Here is a 19156-nt window from a genome sequence, read left to right as displayed (position 1 = left end):
AGCCTCTAGAAGTGTTCTAAATAAACACTTCATGTACATACTGCCCGTAACCCTCCCCGTGCCCGGTGAGGTAGGTACTCAAACTGCCCCAGCTGCCAGACGAAGCAAAGGGCTCAGAGAGGCTGAGTAACCAACCCGCAGTGGTTACTCACTGCACTGGTAGCCCGTAAGGGATCAGAACCTGGCAGTGAACTTGAGACACCCTTACACTCTGAAGCTCTATTTGACCAACTGTACTTTCTAAGACTGGCCAAGTCTTATCACTGGCATGAATGGAGCTGAGATCAGAGAGGTTAAGCCACATGCCCAAGACCACAGAGCCTGGAAATAGCACAGCTCTGACCGGGGAAGGGATGTCATTCATCCCCTCCTCGTGCTCACTGATAGATCCCAGGCGCATAATAGATGCTCAATAAGTCTCTGTGGGGTGGAGCGTTTGAAAAACGAGCCATGCAGACCCAGTGGTGAGGCAGTGTCCCAGCTGCCGGAGACCCCGCCCTGAGGCTGATCTCTCCCGGTTGTCTTGCCCTTCTCCCCCTGGGTGCAGGACGACTCCGGCGATGCCCATGCCCTTCAGAGCCGGGGGCCTGCCTCCTGGACGCCGCCCCCGGGGCTCCCGCAGCCCCCTGACTCCGCTGTTGCCCGGCCCCAGGCCGCCGCGCTCCCTTAAGGGGCTTTACTACCGCAGGGCGCGCAAGGTGGGCGCGCTGGGCGCCTCGCCCGCGGCGGACCTGACGAGGGAGGTCAGGGTCAACGTGGGCGGCCGGCGGTACGCCCTCCCCTGGAGCACGCTGGACGCGTTCCCGCTGAGCCGCCTGAGCAAGCTCAAGTTCTGCCGCAGCCACGAGGAGATCGCGCAGCTCTGCGACGACTACGACGAAGACAGCCAGGAGTTCTTCTTCGACCGGAGCCCCAGCGCCTTCGGCATGATCGTGAGCTTCCTGGCGGCCGGCAGGCTGGCGCTGCTGCGGGAGACGTGCGTGCTGGCCTTCCGGGAGGAGCTGGCCTACTGGGGCATCGAGGAGGCGCACCTGGACCGCTGCTGCCTGCACGAGCTGCTCCGGAGGCTGGAGCAGCTGTCGGAGCTCCGCCAGCAGGAGGCGCTGCACCTGCGGCGGGAGGCGGGGCGACCGGCGGGGGAGCCCTCGCGCTGGGGCGTCTTCATGAACTGGCTGCGGGAGACGGTGGAGAACCCGCGCTCCGGGCTCCCGGGCAAGGTCTTTGCTTGTCTGTCCATCCTCTTCGTGGCCACCACCGCCGTCAGCCTGTGTGTCAGCACCATGCCCGACCTGAGGGCCGAGGAGGACAAGGTGAGTGGGCCCCGGCCGCCAGGCTTAGGGCCCAGGAATGTGATAAGTGCCTTTTAAAACAACAGAGAAAGAGATTATTATCTATCGGGGCCTGTGTGCATTTTGAGATCAATTCAGTTGGGCGGGTTTTATGGTTTTTTGTTTGTGTTTGTGTTTGTGTTTGTGTTTTCGTTTTGGAGGAAAAGACGCATGAAGTGCCCAAGGCTGGCAAAAGTCAGGAGGGAGGGACTTGGTATTAAAGCCAGCCCTGGTCTTCCTGGCGTGGGCAGGCCCAGCCTGCCTCTCCCAGCTCTGTGACCACAGGCAAATTGCTTCCTCTCTCTGAACCTCAGTTTCCCCCTCTGTAAAACGAGTAACATCGCTGGGAGGGTTCACAGGCTCAATGCACTCGTCATGTGTTTACTGAGCAGCTACTCTGTGCCACATGCTGTCCCCGGCCAAACTTCCCTCCCTTCTTGAGCTGGTATCCTCTGTGGCATCCTAGCTCCACGTTCAGGTGGAGAAAGTGAGGCACGGGGCATTTAGCTTTCTTGGAGTTACAGAGCTAAGGCCGAGATTCTTGGCCCTCAGTTTTCCTACTTGTTACTTGGCTCCTGAGCCTCCCAGTCAGGCTCTCACTGGATCGGAACTCCGAGCTGAGTTAACTCCTCCCCCCACAACCCTGCCCCGCCCTTGCCAGGGGCCAGGTAGTCTGAGAACTGAGAGAAGAATTTAGTATTTTGTTGGGAAGTTTACTGGAGAGCTTCAAACTGAGAACTGGATTGTTTCCTAATTTAAAGTGTCCCTGTCCTGTTCTACATTCCTCCATGGCTCCCCATTACCCTACTTATGGAACTTACGTTACGGTAGACAGAGGGAACTGATAAATAGAACACATATTTGAGATAATGTACCCTGTGTATGGCCCATAACCGTTGTCTGTGTACAAAAGTTCCCTTCCCTTAAAGATATATCCCAGGGCAATATGGTAGGATCAGAGAACTTTCCAGAGAGAAAGGACTTAGATGGAGAACCAGCCCCTGCCTCACACAGAGTAGGCACTCAAATGTCTGTTGAATAAAATGTATATTGTGCAACCCACAAATGTTTTCCCCTAAAGCAAACCAACCAAAACATTTTGACTTTCAAATAGCGTTTTTTCCTCCCCAGAGAGAAGGATTCTAGCTCCAAACGGAGACGTTGTTTTATTTTTTGGCACCAAATGATGTGATTTAAGAGCCTGCTTGTTCACAGAAATATTTACACGGGGACACTGTGGTACAAAATTAGGAAAATAAGTAGCTTCTGTCCCCCGTCCCCAGAAAGGTGCCCTTGATCCCACCTGCTGAGGAGGGACCCTTAGGTTTCCATAAACCTGTTTCTCAGGATTTCCCCGAAGCCAGGATTTAGACCCGCCCAGAGGGACATGGTCTTTTCAAAGCATTGGGCTTTGAAAATTACCTGGGGGTGTGAACCCAGGCTTGGTTGGCTGGGGACTCAGGAGATCAGATTAGAGGTGGGTGGGAGGCCCACAGGATCAGCAGCCCACGTCTGGGCTCAGGAGTCAGGCTGCCGTTTCCGCTTCTGGGGTAAGAGGGGCCGATGGCCACGGCCAGTGGGCATCTCCCTGCTTCCCCCTAGTGAAAACCACGTTCGTGTGTGTTTGCTGCCCAGAGAGAGGCTGGGAGGTGCTGCCCTCCAAAAGAGTGTGTTTCTCTGTTTATTTTTTAAAAAATTTTAGATGTTTACTTATTTTTGAGAGAGAGAAAAGGAGACAGAGCACAGCAGAGGAGGGGCAGAGAGAGATAGAGACACAGAATCAGAAGCAGCTCCAGGCTCTGAGCTGTCAGCACAGAACCCACCTCAGGGCTCGAACTCATGAGTTGTGAGATCATGACCTGAGCTGAAGTTACAGGCTTACCCTACCGAGCCCCTGTTTCTTTCTTTTTTTTTTTTTTTTTTTTTTTNCGGGGCTCGAACCCACGAACCGCGAGATCATGACCTAAGCGAAAGTCGGACGCTTAACCGACTAAGCCACCCAGGCGCCCCCCGAGCCCCTGTTTCTTGGTCGAGATAGTTTAGAGAGCTCGGAGGCTGGGGAGGCTCTCTGTCCTCACATTTACATAAAAAGACAATGTTCTCTCCACTGTTCTCTCTCTCTCTGCCTGGGTGTTTTGCATTTACCTTCGGGGACATTCAGCTGACCAGCTGCTTCTGGGGGCCACGTTGTCCCGGGGACGAGCAGCATCTGCTCACATGGGTGGACAGACGTGCCCCGGCTGGGATCCACAGACCTCCTCCGTCAGGCTCGGTGCAGCAGTGGGGGCAACTTTCCTTTTGCTTTATCATCTACCTTCTTCCAGCAAAATCCCTGAGAGTAAACTGGGCAGTTGGGGAGAGGGGTCTACACTGGAGTCTGCAAATTAAAACGGAGGAGGGGAGAGGCAGTGTACACAAGGAGGACCAGCCCAAGCCCCTAAGCACCTCCCGGGTGCATCCAGCTTTTTCTGGTTTCCTTGGAAGAGCTCATCCCCAAAGGGAGGAAACGACAGGTGCTTATTACGTGACCTTCGTGAGGCTGGCGTTTGACTGATGGTCTCAGTCTTTGCACCAGTTTGAGAAGTGGGTTCTACTACCGCCCCCATTTTATAGATGAGGAAACTGAGGCTCGGGCACGTTTTATCCCTGCCCAAAGCTCACAGTTAGTTGTGGGGCAGAGGCAGGATTTGAGCTCACTGACCATTGGATTCTAAAACCTGACTCTTTACGGCCACATGACACTGCCTTTCAGGGCTGGGCCGCTCTACCTCTCTGGTCTGGACGCCCCGCTCGGCAGCACTTAGCGTTTCTGAGGCGGCCCGGAGTTGAAGAGCCTCCCTGCCCAGAGAGCGGGCCCTCTGAGTCTGAATCTCGGCCTCAGTCCTCATGAACTCAGTGATCCCGGGAGAGTCGCTTAGCCTCACTGAGCCTCAGTTTTCTCATCTGTGAAATGGGGATGCTCCAGCCCTCTCCTCAAGGGGTTACAGTGGGGATTAAATGAGTAATTTGCACAGAGCAGTGGGAATAAGGTTGATGCGTGAGAAGTGCTCCGTGTTGGCCCGATCAGTTGTCAACTGCTAGAAACTAGTTTCCCGGAAATCACATTCATTCATTCACTCAACCAGCTACCAAGTGCCTACGCACCACATTCTTCCAGGCGCTGGAGGCGGAAGAGGAATTTCTTACCTTCCGGGAGCTCTTACTCTGAGCCTCCCTGTTCCCTGGTTTTGGATTGACGTGAAGTGCACCTAGCGTGAAATTAGCCGCCGAAACGTGAGCAGTTCAGTAGCGTTTAGTACGTTTACAGCCTTGCGTGGCCCCCACCTCTATCAGGCTCCAAAACATTTCCGTTTCTTCCGGGTGCCGGCGCCGTGGGCGCTCACTCCGCATCCCTGTCCCCCAGCCCCTGGCGCCCACCACTCCCCTTTCTGCCTCCATGGGATTCCCCTATTCCAGACATTTCAGTGCAGGTGGAATCGCGCACATGTGGCCTTTTGTGACCGGCCTCTGCCACTCAGCGTCGCGTTCTCAGGTCCCTCCACGCAGTAACTTGTGTGTGTTTCATCCTTCTTATGGGCCAGTGATAGTCACCGGCCCATACAGCACGATTCGTTCATCGGGTCATCCGGCGGTGACGCCACCGTCCCCGAGGTCCTCGCTTCCCTCCGTCGTGATTGTCAACCTTGCCGTCATCACGCGCACCCTTTCCAGGGGGCCCCAGCTCTGCGGGTCGGGGCAGCTCCCTCCCTCTGGGGTCGCTGCCGATCCACCCCTGCTCTGTTTATCTTGACCCCTTCCTTCCCCCCTGCTGCCGCCGCCATGGCTGTAGACAGTATTGCATCCTAGGAAGGGGCCAGAATCTCCAGTTCCCTCGCGCAGTTCAAATCCCAGCACCGCTGCTCATGGCTCTGCCCTTGGATGAGTCGCCCTCTTTCTCTGGGTCTCTAATTCCTCACCTACAAATTCGGATGATAATATCACCTGCTCAGAAGGCGGCGCGGAGGACCGAAGGGTCCTATTTACCACGCGCCCACCAGCACAAAGCGGTCACGGGCGGTGTTTGCCAACCCTTTGGGCCTCAGCTCACACCCCTCCAGCCCCTCCACCTGCATATCAGCCCCTCCCGGGTCCGTGGAACCCACAGCACAGCGGCCAGTGGCTCAGATGTCTCCTCTGTTCCACTCTTCATTGACCTGTGCACGCAGCAGACCAGCTCTGGGCCGGAGACCCAGGGGTGACAAACTTAGGCACAAACAGCTGTCTACCCACCAGGTCCGCCTTGGCCCGTTTCTCTTCCACTTCAGCCTCTGGTCCTGCCCTGGAGGTTCGCTGGGGCGTCCAGGGGCCTTGCAGAGGGAAAGACCCAGGCATTGCCGCCGTGGAAAGTGCTTTCTCTCCCGTCTGTCTGTGGTCTCAGCATCCCGCTAAGGGCCTGGGCACAGAGGGAGTTTTAAGAGACCGGTGAGGGGGGCGCCTGGGTGGCTTGGTCGGTTAAGCGTCNTATCGGGGTCCCTCATGGATTGTGTGGGTGCAGCGTGTCACCTTTCAGGGTGCAGTTTCCACCCCCGGCCTTTAATAACAAGCCTCGTGGGAGAGCCAGCCTCTCCTCCCCTGCCCCTCTCTTGAATCCTCAATCAGCTCCATAAAGAACTGCCTCTCTCTCAGCAGCTACACTGTGTTCAGTGATATTTGGTAATTGCTCTGGGGAATTCTCCTTAACCTAGCTTCTTGGGTTTGGGGTTTATTCCCCTCCCCGCCCAGCTTTACTCTCCCTGCATCCGGGCCAGCAAGAACTATCCCCCGTTTCCTGGGCAGGACCCGCTTTTCCGGACTCATCACACTTCACCTGCTCCGTCCCGCGCGCCTGTCTCCATCGCCGACCGCTGGCCCCCATCTGCCCTATTGCCCACCCTTCCAGAGCCCCTGTGTCCCCGGGGCTGGGGAGCAGAGCGGCCGGGCCGGGGGAGGAGAGAGAGGGTCAGGAAGGGACATCGCCGAGGGGAGGGAGGGCAGAGCCAGGGAACTGGCTCCCAGGGGAAGGAGAGCCGGGGAAGAGGAATGAGTCAGCAGGGCAAGGAAACGGCTCTGGACCCGTGGCCAGGGTCAGGGCACAAGCGGAGGCAGAAAGGAGAAGGCCCGAGCTGCTGTGTGGATGAGGGCCAGCGCTGAGCTACCGGAGGCAGGAAGTGGCCAATTCAGGCCATATTTCCGAGGCCCCGGGGTACGCGGAAAGCTCCAAGGTCAAGCCCTTGGCCTCGCGTCCCTCCCGGATGGAATGTCTGGAACTGGCCGTCCCTGCACCTGCGGCATCTGCGGGGGCAGCCTGTCTGCATGGGCCCCCGGGGACAGTGGCCTTGCCCTCGGAAAGCCCTGCCTCTCCTCTGACCCCAGAGCCCTATACGGCAGCCCCGCTCGCACGCTCTGGGCAAGGGTTTGGGGCAAAGTTGTGGGACCCCTCGGTCCTCTGCCCAGAGGATCTGACCAGATCCGCTCGGGCCCTGGCTCCTCTTTTACGAAGCCATTATAATCCACATCCTAATACGCGCCCTTTTAAAGTGCGCCCATCGGCGGTTTGTAGCGTACGGCTGTGCGGTGGCCCCACTGCCCCAGAGCATGTTCATCCCCCCCCCACCCCGAAAGGAACCCTGGACCTGCTCCTGGCGGCTCCCCAGTCCTCCCAGCGTCTGGCAACCACGAACGTCCTTCTGTCTCCCTGGGTTTGCTTTTTCTGGATGTTTCAGAGAAATGGAGCCCCACGGCGTCTGGCTTCTCTCACGGGGAATGAGGTCGTTAAGATTCACCCAGGCGGCGGGGCGCCTGGGGGGCTCAGTCGGTTAAGAGTCTGACTTCAGCCTCTGTCATGGTCTTGTTCCCGAGTTCGAGCCCCGCGTCGGGCTCTGTGCTGACCGCTCAGAGCCTGGAGCTGCTTCAGATTCTGTGTCTCCCTCTCTCTGCCCCTCCCCCACTCATGCTCTGTCTCTGTCTCTCTCTCTCTCAAAAATAAGTAAAACATTAAAAAAAATGTTCCTTTCGGAACCTTCGTTCCTTTGTTCCTTTTCGGGGCTGAGTAATATAGTCCATCGTGTGCAGAGAGCACGTAGATCCCGGTGCCTTCTGCTGTACACCCAACAGTAGGCTTGCCGACCCACATAGAAACGTGCGTTTAATTTTGGAGGGACCACCCACCCGTTTTCCAAGCGGCCGCGCCAGAATGCTTGAGGCACTAACGCCGTCGCCTCCTTAACAGCACTTGCCAGGTCCTGTCTTTATAATCCTCGCCTCCCCACGGAGCGAGGACGGGCATCTGACTGTGGCTTTGAGGTCTGACCTTGATTTGTTCTTTACCCTTCCGCGGTGGAAAATGCCCGGCATTTACAAAGCAAGATGAATAAGGTTGAACCCCACGTCCCATGACTGAGTTTCCACGATGAATCATTCACGTTCTGTCTCCACTGCCTCCCCACCCGGATCGCTTATTCTTACTGGCGTTCATTTTAGTCTAATGTGACGGTTTCATAGGCCGAATGGACACACACTGAAAGGCACAGCCCACACACACCGGTGTGACCCACACCCCGTTTTCCGGACCAAACGCCATCCCCTAGAAAGCTGTCTCATGTCCCCGCACGGCCAATCCCCACCCCAGCCAGAAGTGGCTGCTGTTTTGGGAGATATTTTCCACCGCCTCGAACGGCACATGGATGGAGACACTGAGTGCGTGTTCTCCTGCATCAGGCTTTCGTGGCCCCACGTCCTGAGCGTGAGCGCCCACAGTGTGGCATCTATCACCCCCTGGTCTCCATCAGGCCTGACTCATGTTCTTCAGGGCGTGGGGGAATCAGGGACCTCCGTCCTCAGGAGATGAGGCCCTCCAGGGGGTGACCGGCCACCTTGGTTTGCACAGGACCAGGTGGGGGATGGGGGGAACCGGTGACCTGGAACTTTCTGTGCTCGAATCAGGAAAGTTCTGGGCAAACCAGGATTAGTTGTTCGCCCTACCTGCAAAATACAGCTGGAAGCTTCCTCCCAGAGAGAAAAAGTAACCTTTTAATTTCCTTCCTATTTTTCTTGGAACACGGCTGGCCTGGGAATTAGTTCCTCGGCTCAGGTCCCATAAATCCCCGCTGGGAAGGGGGCGTTTCTGGGAGGGTCGCTGCGGGGAGCGTGGTTTCAGGATTTGGACAGAGCAGCAGTGCAAGGTGGCGAAGGGGAAGCTTGGCGCAGTGCGGGAGATGCCGGAGGGAGGTGGGTGGTGCATGCCTCGAATAGCCAAGCGCCAGCACGGAGGCGGAGGCCCCTCCTCCCCCCGCAGAGCCTTCGCCACCTCTCAGGAGGCACCTTTTCGAGCTGTTGGGTCACTGGTCCGGAAGGCTTATTCCCAGGCCACCAGAAGTCCTTAAGCCAAGGGGAAAACTCTCAGGACGTCAGTGACAGAAGCAGCCTTACCAATCTGGCCCAGAGTCTGAAAAACTTCCAGGTGCCTCCGTGGTCACCGGGAGGGCTTGCCAAAATGCAGATTCCCGGGCCGCACCCCAGGGCTCGATTCTGTGATGAAGAATCTGTCTTTGTAACAAACACTCTGGAGGGATTCCGACGCAGGGTCTGCCAAATCAGCTTTGAGAAACACTGCTTCCGTGCCACCCTCTTGAAAACTGAAGCACAGAGAGGGGCGGTGACCGCTGCAAGGTCACACAGCAAGTCTCCAGCAGTACTGGGGAGTCAGGGTCCGAAACTCGTGAGCACTCGAGGATTGCGAAGCAAACCCCAGGTAGTCGTGGCAGACACCTCTGGTGTGTTAGAGAATTTCCATCCCTTCCTATAAAATCCAGCAATAGGAGAAGGGTATTATCCCTACAGTGACCAGGCAGCCGAAACCAGAGCTGATCTCACACAGAAAGCTACAGCGTAACACGTGCTTGCCGGTGTGGCCGTCTGTGCGGGTCAGCTTGCATTTCCATTCACCACACCTCTCCTCCTGGGTAGAGAACAAAAAGTGCAGGGGGCACAATGGATTCACAGCGGCCGTGAAGCCACAGACACTCAGGACATGCCCTCAGCAGCGCCCTCCCTGCCTCCGCCCCTTTGGCAGATCAGATAGAGGTCCAGGGAGAAAGCTGACAGGCAAGTTGAGCTGGGGACAGATCACCCGTTTTTCTTCCTCCAGCGGCCAGACCTAAAAAGCCTTTCATTTCCATTCAGTATTCCTGTGGGCCCAGGCACTGGAAATAATTTCTTTTTCCACTTCAGAGCTTTTTAATCCAAAGAAAACTACAGTTGTCAACATCATGCTTTTCACTCCAGCAACTGGCTTTGGTCCCTCATTCCTTCCTTCATCCATCATTGATATATACGTGAAGTTGGGTTCTCAGCTCTGGCTCTGCATTAGAATCAGCTATGGGCCTTCTGGAAAACTCCACTGCTCAGGCTCCAACCTAGATCAGCTAAATTAAAATTTCTAAGGGCGTGCCTGAGTGGCTCAGTCGGTTAAGTGTCCGACTTGGGCTCAGGTCAGGATCACACAGTCCGTGGGTTCGAGCCCCGCATCGGGCTCTGTGCTGACGGTTCAGAGCCTGGAGCCTGCTTCCGATTCTGTGTCTCCCTCTCTCTCTGCCCCTCCCCTGCTCACACTCTGCCTCTCTGTCTCTCAAAAATAATAAACATTAAAATAATAGTAAAAAATATAAAAAAGATGTTCTGGGGTCCTGGCCCAGACATCAGGGTTTTTCAAAGCCCCCAGGTGAGTCTACATCTCTAGTGCTGAGAACCACCGCGCCCCACCAGAGCTTCTCAAACTTGAGTGTGCACACGAATCACTCGGGGGTCTTCTTGGAATGTAGATTCTGATTCCTTGGGGTTGGGGGGGGCAAGATTCTGGGTTTCTTCCAAACTCTCAGGAGAAGGCTGGTGCTTTTGGTTCGAGGACCACAGTTGGAGTAACACAGGGGCTAGTGGAACTTTCCGTTAGGAGCCAGAGGTAGAGAGCATGAACGACGCAGCAGTGACTGCAACAGCCCCCACGTAGCTGGGATCTACGAGGGAGACAGACCCTGTGTGAATAGTTGCAGTCACACAGCAGAGGGCTGGACCGGGGACCCGGGAGCCCTCTCCGCCCCGCCAGCCTCTGAGTTCCCAGAAATGACATCTGCTTCTCTATTATGTCACCCGCAGAGCCTAGGAGCCTGGCATAGGTGGGACCTCCGTGCGTTTTTGTTGGATGAATGAATGAGGGGCGGCAGGCAAGGCAGCTACAAAATAGCGCACGGTGCCTGAGAGACCGTCTCCCGCACTCGTGAGCTCCAGCAAGTCCTCTCACTGCTCGGGACCCTGTCCCGGGCATAAAATGAGGTCACGCTGCCTGCTCACCATCCCTGTGCGACACAGGTGACAGAGCTAGAGCAGTGCACCGTTCACAAACGGGCTTCTGTTAGTGAAGGTTGGCCGCTGTAACAAAGAGGCCCCAAGAAAGAACAGCGTTAAGCAAAAATAGCTATTGATTCCTCCCGCAAGGAGAGATGGCGGTGAGTGGGTGGTGCACATCTTGAAACCCAGATTGTTTCCACCTACCCACTCCAGCCATCCCGCCCTGGGGCTCCGATCTGTGGGTTTTAAGCTGGGTTACAGGGCCAGCGGGGTTGTCCTGTCTGACAGAGAAAAAGAGGGTCTAGGAACCCATACCAGCATCCTAAGTCCCGGAACAGGAAGTGGCCACATCACTCTGGTCACGTTCTGTGGGTGGGTTGTTAGTTATCTGGCCATACCTCGCTGCCAGGGAGGCTGGAAAGGGTGGCCCCGATCTAGCTGACCAGCCATGTGCCCAGCCACAACTCCAGAGCTATATAAAAAGGGGATTTTCTGGGGCACCTGGGTGGCTCAGTCAGTTAAGCATCCGCCTTCAGCTTAGGTCATGATAAGGTTCATGGGTTCGAACCCCGCCTCGGGCTCTGTGCTGACAGCCTAGAGCCTGGAGCCTGCTTCAGATTGTGTCTCCCTCTCTCTCTGCCCCTTCCCCCACTTGTGCTCTGTCTCTCTCTCTCTCTTTCTCTCAAATAAATAAAAAATTTAAAAAATTGAAATAATAATAAAATACAGAGGGGATTTTCGTGGACAAGTGAGTCTACAGCACACAGCTCAATCTAAATAGATGACAGATAGATGATAGATAATCCACAGAGAAAAACTATATAGTATAAATAGAATATATTTAACATAGAGAGTATTATGGAATCTATATGTATGTGAGTATTGATATTGAATAGCATAGCCTATATTTAATATTGCGAGTATCTACAGAATCTATATGTGAGTATTGATATCGACGTCAATACCTATAACATAAATAGAATGCACTTAATATATAGAGCATCTACGGAATCTATATCCACATACGTATTGATACTGACGTCAATATCTATAGTATAAATAGAATATATTTAACATATAGAGCATCTATGGACTCTATATCTACGTACGTGAGTATTGATACAGACGTCAATATCTATAGTATAAATAGAATATACTTAATATATAGAGTATCTACGGAATCTATATCTACGTACGTGAGTATTGATACTGACATCAATATCTATAGTTTAAGTAGAATATATTTAATACACAGAGTACACGCAGAACCCGTATCCAAATATGTGAGTATTGATACTGATGTCAATCTCTATAGTATAAGTAGAGTATATTTAATACAGAGAGTACACGCGGAACCGTACCCACATACGTGAGTGTTGATACTGACGTCAATATCTACAGTCTAAGTAGAAGATACTTAACCCAGAGAGTACGAGCGGAACCGTGCCCACATAGGTGAGCGCAGACACCGATGTCAGCTGCTGGCGGGGCCCTTCCCGGTCCCCTCACCCTGCGTCTTGTCGCCCCGCAGGGCGAGTGCTCTCAGAGGTGCTACTACATTTTCGTCGTGGAGACGGTCTGCGTGGCCTGGTTTTCGCTGGAGTTCTGCCTGCGGTTCGTCCAGGCGCAGAGCAAGTGGCGGTTCTTCCAGGGGCCCCTGAACATCATCGACATCCTGGCCATCTCCCCGTACTACGTGTCGCTGGCGGTGTGGGGCGAGCCGCGGGACGACGGCGCCCGGCCCGGCGGCGCGTACCTGGAGAAGGTGGGGCTGGCGCTGCGCGTGCTGCGGGCGCTGCGCATCCTCTACGTGATGCGCCTGGCGCGCCACTCGCTGGGGCTGCAGACGCTGGGCCTCACCGTGCGCCGCTGCGCGCGCGAGTTCGGCCTGCTGCTGCTCTTCCTCTGCGTGGCCGTCACGCTCTTCTCGCCCCTGGTCTACCTGGCGGAGACCGAGTCCGGGAGGGCCCTGGAGTTCACCAGCATCCCCGCCGCGTACTGGTGGGCCGTCATCTCCATGACCACGGTGGGCTACGGCGACATGGTGCCGCGCAGCGTGCCCGGCCAGGTGGTGGCGCTGAGCAGCATCCTGAGCGGGATCCTCATCATGGCCTTCCCCGCCACGTCCATCTTCCACACCTTCTCGCTCTCCTACGTGGAGCTCAAGAGGGAGCAGGAGCGGGTGCAGGCCGCCGCGGCCAGCGAGCGCGACCTCCTGAGCGACGTGGACGACCCGACCCCGGGGGGCCCCCGCGTCGCCCGCTAAGTACGTTTAACTCCAGACCCCGGAGGGGAGTGAGGGCGGCACTGCTGCCCGGGCTACACAGCACCACGGTGTAGACCCTCCGGTGGGATGCTTCCAGAGGTCCGGGAGGGCCCCCACAGCTGGGAGGGGCGCATGGGCGCATGGCCACCGGGGTGGGCTTGCGGTGCTTCGCGACCCCGCCGGCCACCGGGATTCCGGCTGACTTTATGGACGCTCCTTGCCTTTTCCTCTCTTGCTGCCCATCGCGGAGCACAGCCACTCTGCTGTTGGGGCCGTCAGTCATGCCGCAGTCTCCGTCCTTGCCTGTTGTCCTCCATACCCCAGGCTGGGTCCAGACGCCCACAGAACCAAGGCTGCAGACTTCTGTTCCCCCCAAGCCCACCAAGCCCCGCTTTGCAGGGGCCTCCGTACAGCCAGGAACTGGAGGGTCCAGTCACTGCAAGCCCTTCGGACCAGGTCCCCCGGGCCAGTCCTATCATGGGCTCCTGCAAGGATCAGTATGTCCCCTTTCCACACACCATCGCCAGTGGCGTTCTCCTAATGCGGCTGCCTAACCACCCCTCCCCCCAGCTCTGGAGGCTCATACCCAAGAAGGACGTAGGCAAGAGTGCCCCTTGCCAAGACAGCAAAAGCCCTCCTTGGCCAGCGGGGCTCTGGGTGGAAGTTCTCCAAGCACCCAGCGCTCGGCCATGATAGAGGCTCGCTCCCGCAGGGCACGGCACTGCCCCTTGAGAGAACCGTTCCTGCTGCCCGCTCCTCCGGCGCGCAGAGACCACGGCTTCCCGCCCTCGGCTGAGCCACCACGAGTGCAGAAGTGAGGGCCCCCTTAGGATCTGCCCCTGGCCGCCTCCCCAGGCCAGGCCCTTGCTGCCAAGGGGCGCATTCCTCAGCTTATACGTAAATGTGCTTGTCTGTTTAGCCATTCTTCATGAACAGACTCGGCCCTTTGCATCCCTGGGAGGAAGCAGATGGAGGACCGAGCTGCTCTAATAAAAGGAGTCCATGCCGAGGCCAGAGCAACACAGGGCTCCACAGAGACCCAGGAGGGGCTTGAGTGAGGAGGGACATTCAGGGAGCTGAAAGCTGAATCTGGAAGGGGGTAGGGATGGGAAGGGGTGGACTGTGAAGGCTGAGTAGGGGGCCTGGACTCTGCTGGAGGAAGCAGTGATGTGGCCAGNGGCCCAAAACGCCTGCGCAGCTCAGACAAGCTACAAGGGCCGAGCTCCACGTGTCAGTAGTTGTACGAGGCGAGCCAGACGCTGCACCTGGGAGGAGCATCAGTGGTCCCTCCCACCAGCGACACAGCCACGCGTGTCACTCGCCGCTGGCTGTGAATCCACTGCAGAGAATGCGCCGGGACCCGAGTGGGTGGCAGCGAGGCCGTCGTGGGCCTGCGAGTCTGCTGTTGCTGACACGAAGCGTGTTAGCATCTCATGCCTCTTCGTCCGTTCTGCTGGGAGTTAGCGCGGGCTCACGGTGTGCAGAACGTGCCTCCCGCCGACCGCAGCACCGGGCAGCATGTGGCCGCTAGCTCCGGCCCAGGCGAGCACCCTGCACCAGCGTCGGGCTCAGGCTCCCCTTACCTCGTGGGCAGCCTCATTGCCTTTGAATCCTCTCAGCACCCCTGCCAGCTGGGGCGGGGGAGGGGAGACGTCTCCATCCCTCTAGACCCCAAGAGTGGCCAGGCCGACTCCAGTCCTTCCCACACTCACATATGCAGGCCCTTTGCATAGTGGCACCGTGGCCGGTCTCACCCAAGGAAAGCCCCCCTACCCCTTACAAAATTCCCCGCCCGGGCCACTCTGCCCCAGGAAGTGACTCATGCCCTTGGGCGCTCTCTCAGACCTGGATTTTCACTCTCGCCATGACCTTGGCTCCTTCCCTTCTGTCCAGCGTGGGCCTCTGGCTACATCTGCGACTCCTCCGGATGGAGCTCCTCCAGCAAGAGCCTTGCGCCTGCTTTGTGGGTAGAGAGCTCTGCATCCCAAGGTGAAACATTTGCACATAATGTGTGTAAAAAGAATGTGCTAATTTCTAGACACCCTCCCACCTCCCGTCAGGGGTCCTTGAACTGAGTGGAGAGCTCACCCCCAGAACCAAGGAAGAGTCCTCATCAGACCCCACACCCACCTTCCCTCTTCTCATTGGGGGCCTTTTTTTGGGGGCGGGGGCTGCATGCCTGGTGCGGTGATCCCTCTCTCCATCTTTCCCCATCCGGTGCTGGGTTTCCACCCAGGCATCTCCATTCTCCTCTGGGTCACACACCAGCCATCTGAACCAACGTGTGCCAGGGCTAAAAGCCAGCTAAGCCCCTCACCAACGTTACAAGGTTCTCCAGGGTCCCGATACACGCCCGGTGGAAATCCTACCAAATTAGAAGTGGAAAGGGGCACCTGGGTGGCTTAGTCGGTTAAGTGTCCGACTTTCGCTTAGGTCGTGATCTCGCGGTTCGTGGGTTCGAGCCCCGCGTCGGGCTCTGTGCTGACTGCCAGCTCAGAGCCTGGAGCCTGTTTCAGAGTCTGTGACTCCCTCTCTCTCTGACCCTCCCCTGCTCACGCTGCCTCTCTCTCTCTCTCCTAGAAATAAATAAAAAATATTTTAAAAAAAATTAGAAGTGGAAAATGGGAACCGATGGCTCGCCAGCAAGGTTTAATTAAACGCTCTATTTTTTTCTCCCCAGTAATGGCCCCAGGGACTGGTCTAAGCAGTTGTCTAGCCAGCTTTTCCTTCACGCTCATTGGATGGGATCCGGGTGACGCGCGAGTTGCTAGGTGGTCTCTTCATCCCCATTGGCTGAAAGCTGTGCCGGTGCCCAAAGGGCTTGTTTTCTCCGAGGTCAAAGAGCATGGCTGCAGCCAAAGGTGGACATTTTCCAGCTGAAAGCAAAGGGCATATGGCCCTTTAAGTCAAGTGATTTCACGTCTTGCGGTAGAAGAGGCTCCCACAGATAACTTCACTATTATTGTTATTTTAATTGAAGTGCAGTGGCCACACAATGTTACATCAGTTGCAGGTGTACAGTGCTGTGATTGGACAAGCTTATTTATACCTTATGCTGCGCTCACCACAAGGGAAGCCACTCCCTGGGAGAACTTTAAAATGTGGGTTCAATGTCTCTAACGAGAGTGGAGCCCAATAAGGGACTTGGGGATGGACGGACGGATTCATTCTTCACCGCAGTGCAAGTGGGGGCTCTGCCCACTGACTCTGTTTTGATGGCTTACAGGGCTTGAGAAGTTGGTCCTTGGACAGCTTATCAGAATAGATCTGAGCAGGAAGTTTCCATGAGTCAACTCTGGAGATTATGCGCATCTCAAAGTGCCCGGCTTCAAAAAAGGATCCAACAGGGGCGCCTGGGTGGCTGAGTCGGGTAAGTCTCCGACTTCGACTCAAGTCATGGTCTCGCGGTTCCTGGGTTCGAGCCCTGCATCCAGTTCTGTGCTGACAGCTCGGAGCCTGGAGCTGCTTCGGATTTGGTGTCTCCCTCTCTCTCTGCCCCTCCCCCCTTGTGCTCTATCTCTCTCTGTCTCACATATAAATAAATATTAAAAATTTTTTTAAAGAGGGTCCAACAATTTTATCGGATCTTCAAAGGAATCCATGACCCCTGTAAAAGCATATGAAGTTATTAAGTAAATCAACTCTCGTGTTTTAAGATGGAGGGACCAGGGCTCAGAGAGGGAGAGCCACCTGCCCAAGGCCACACAGCCAGTTTACTTCATTCAATCCTGAGTTCCAGCAAGATATTGTTTCTAGTGTATCATGCTTCAGCTCTTAGGCTCTTCTGAAATGGTGCCCAAGCCCTCACAGAAAATATTCAAGATCAAGAGTGTAGCAAGAATATAACTTTGCCCCGCCGCCCTGAGCAGAGTAAGCAGGGTGGCCTTGGGGTGTTTCAGACACCAGCTGTCACCCTTCCTTGGTCATATCACAGTTGATTTCAGGCAGCTGATGTCACTGGGCCTTCCTTTTCTCACTGATCGCATGGGGAGAGGTGGGACCAGACGGTGATTAAAGCCCCTCCCGCCTCGGACAGTATGTGATTGTGGGGCGTGGAGTTCATTGCAACAACTTATGCCATGGAGGCGCAGGTTGGAGACCAGAAGTGAGAGAAAAAGGAAAATCAAACCATGGTCCTTGACTATTCTCAGAACCGCTCCCTTAGCAAAAATCATCAAGTAGTTCAGGTTTGAACGGAAATTCGCTGACATCTCCAGCTGCCTGCCCAGTTCCTATCCACCCACCTCGGCCCCTCCCCCTCCCCAAGGCCCCCCAGTGCCCGGCTGTGGGCTGTGCCAGCCAGCTGCTTGCCTCTCACCAGAACACTAAACCCCGCCATGCTTCTCCTCACATCAGTATGTTAATAATCGGCATCGCTTACTGAATAATTACCAGTCACCAGGCAACTGATTTTTTAACCTTTTATTTGGGAAACGTCAAACTCGAAGTTGTAAGAACAAAAATGGTACATGCATACAATACCTGAATACGCGTCTTTAAAAAAAATTCTTTTAATGTTTATTTATTTTTGAGAAAGAGAGAGACAGCATGAGTGGGGCAGAGAGAAGAGGAGACACAGAATCCAAAGCAGGCTCCAGGCTCTGAGCCGTCAGCACAGAGCCCGACGTGGGGCTCGAACCCACGAACCGTGAGATCATGACGTGAGCCGAAGTCGGGTGCTCAACCGACAGAGCCCCCCAGGCACCCCTCCACCTCAATTTTTTAAACACATTGTACCATTTGCTTTATCATTTACTATTTTTTAGTTATATGCAAATAGGATTTTCTGGACCATTTGAGAGTAAGTTGGCTACAGCATGGCCCTTTGCTTTTAGAACTTTAGAATGTAGTCCCTGACGGTCTATCAGGAAACCAGCCATCCAAGAGGGGACCGGGACTCTCTGGAGGTGACAAACAGAGCATGTGTATGCTTGTGCATCTCAGAATGGCATGTGTCCATGCTATTTCTTTGGATTCTCAAAGGAATCCCTGATCCGCCGCCCCCCCCCCAACAAATAGAAGGAGAGGATGCCCCAAGGCAAATGTTCCTTTTAAGATGGAGAGCCAGGGAGACCCAGAATACTTGTGGGGGGCTGGAGCGGTGGCAATAGCTGTCCTAAGGGTAAGGATATTTTCCTACAAAACCACAGGACAGTTATCAACATCAGCACATTTAACTCCAATGCAACAGTTTCATCTAACCTACTGTCTGTTCCAATTTTGTCAGTTGACCTAATAATATCCTTTGTAGCTTCCCCCCTACACACCAGGACAGGCCCGGCGTTGGCTGGATAAGGCGTTTACGCAGCCTATCTCTTTAGCCTCCGATAACCTGGACTGTTTCCACAGACCTCTGTGGGATTTCTGACACCGAAATTCTAGATGAATATAGCGCTTCCTTTAAAAAAATTTTTTTAATGTTTATTTACTTTTGAGAGAGAGACAGAGCATGAGTGGNTCTGTGGGATTTCTGACACCGAAATTCTAGATGAATATAGCGCTTCCTTTAAAAAAAATTTTTAATGTTTATTTCCTTTGAGAGAGAGACAGAGCATGAGTGGGACAGAGAGAGAGGGCGACACAGAGTCTGAAGCAGCTCCAGGCTCTGAGCTGTCAGCACAGAGCCCGACGCAGGGCTTGAACTCATGAACCTGTGAGATCATGCCCTGAGCCAAAGCCGGACACTTAACCGACTGAGCATCCCAGGCGCCCCTAGCCCTTCCTTTTTAATAGGCCTGGGCAGCCTGTGCGAAGAGAAGAAAGCACCCCCCTTGCAGGTGAACTAGTCCCTGAGGCTTAGAGCTGGACGTTTCACTTCTGGTCCCTTCCCCCCTTCCCGACCCTGTCAGCTGGGGAGCAGCCTGCCCCACAGATTCTGAGAACCTGCCCATTTTACCAATGTGGACGTGAAGGCTCAGGGAGGGAGGTAAGTCACACAGCCTGAGTTGGCAAAGCCGGGACGGCCTCAGCTCTGTGCCTCCTGACCCTCCGCCAACACCTGCCCGACCGTCATTTGACCTCTACCCACCGGGCATCTCCGGGATCGTGACGACTGTTAAGAACAAAACCAAGGCCCGTCCCGAGAGCCCTGTGTCTGGCCCAAGAGCCCTGTGGCTGGCCAGTCATCCAAGGGACCCCGGCTGAGACTGTGCTCCGCTCGGCCCGCTCTGCTTGGTGGCAGCCTGCTGCAAACACGTGAAAA

The 19156-nt window shown here is 55.3% G+C and overlaps 1 protein-coding gene across 1 annotated transcript; it reads left to right on the top strand.

Annotated features, from left to right (window-relative positions):
• Positions 1 to 560: 560 nt before the first annotated feature.
• KCNG4 (potassium voltage-gated channel modifier subfamily G member 4) lies at positions 561 to 12954 on the top strand. The gene is made up of 2 exons (XM_077754217.1): positions 561 to 1310; positions 12220 to 12954. Exons 1-2 carry the CDS (start codon positions 561 to 563, stop codon positions 12952 to 12954), a joined length of 1485 nt encoding a protein of 494 aa, XP_077610343.1.
• Positions 12955 to 19156: the final 6202 nt, after the last annotated feature.

Source organism: Crocuta crocuta, unplaced genomic scaffold (genome assembly GCF_008692635.1).
Source record: "Crocuta crocuta isolate KB4526 unplaced genomic scaffold, BGI_CrCroc_1.0 scaffold61, whole genome shotgun sequence".
Taxonomy (NCBI): Eukaryota; Metazoa; Chordata; class Mammalia; order Carnivora; family Hyaenidae; genus Crocuta; species Crocuta crocuta.
This window is presented reverse-complemented; position numbering and strand designations above follow the sequence as displayed.

Bases quoted from the DNA above. Each gene is read 5' to 3' on its own strand.
- KCNG4 (XM_077754217.1), top strand. From the start codon at position 561: ATGCCCATGCCCTTCAGAGCCGGGGGCCTGCCTCCTGGACGCCGCCCC. The intron at 1,311-12,219 runs GTGAGTGGGCCC...GTCGCCCCGCAG, and splicing joins TGAGGGCCGAGGAGGACAAG to GGCGAGTGCTCTCAGAGGTG.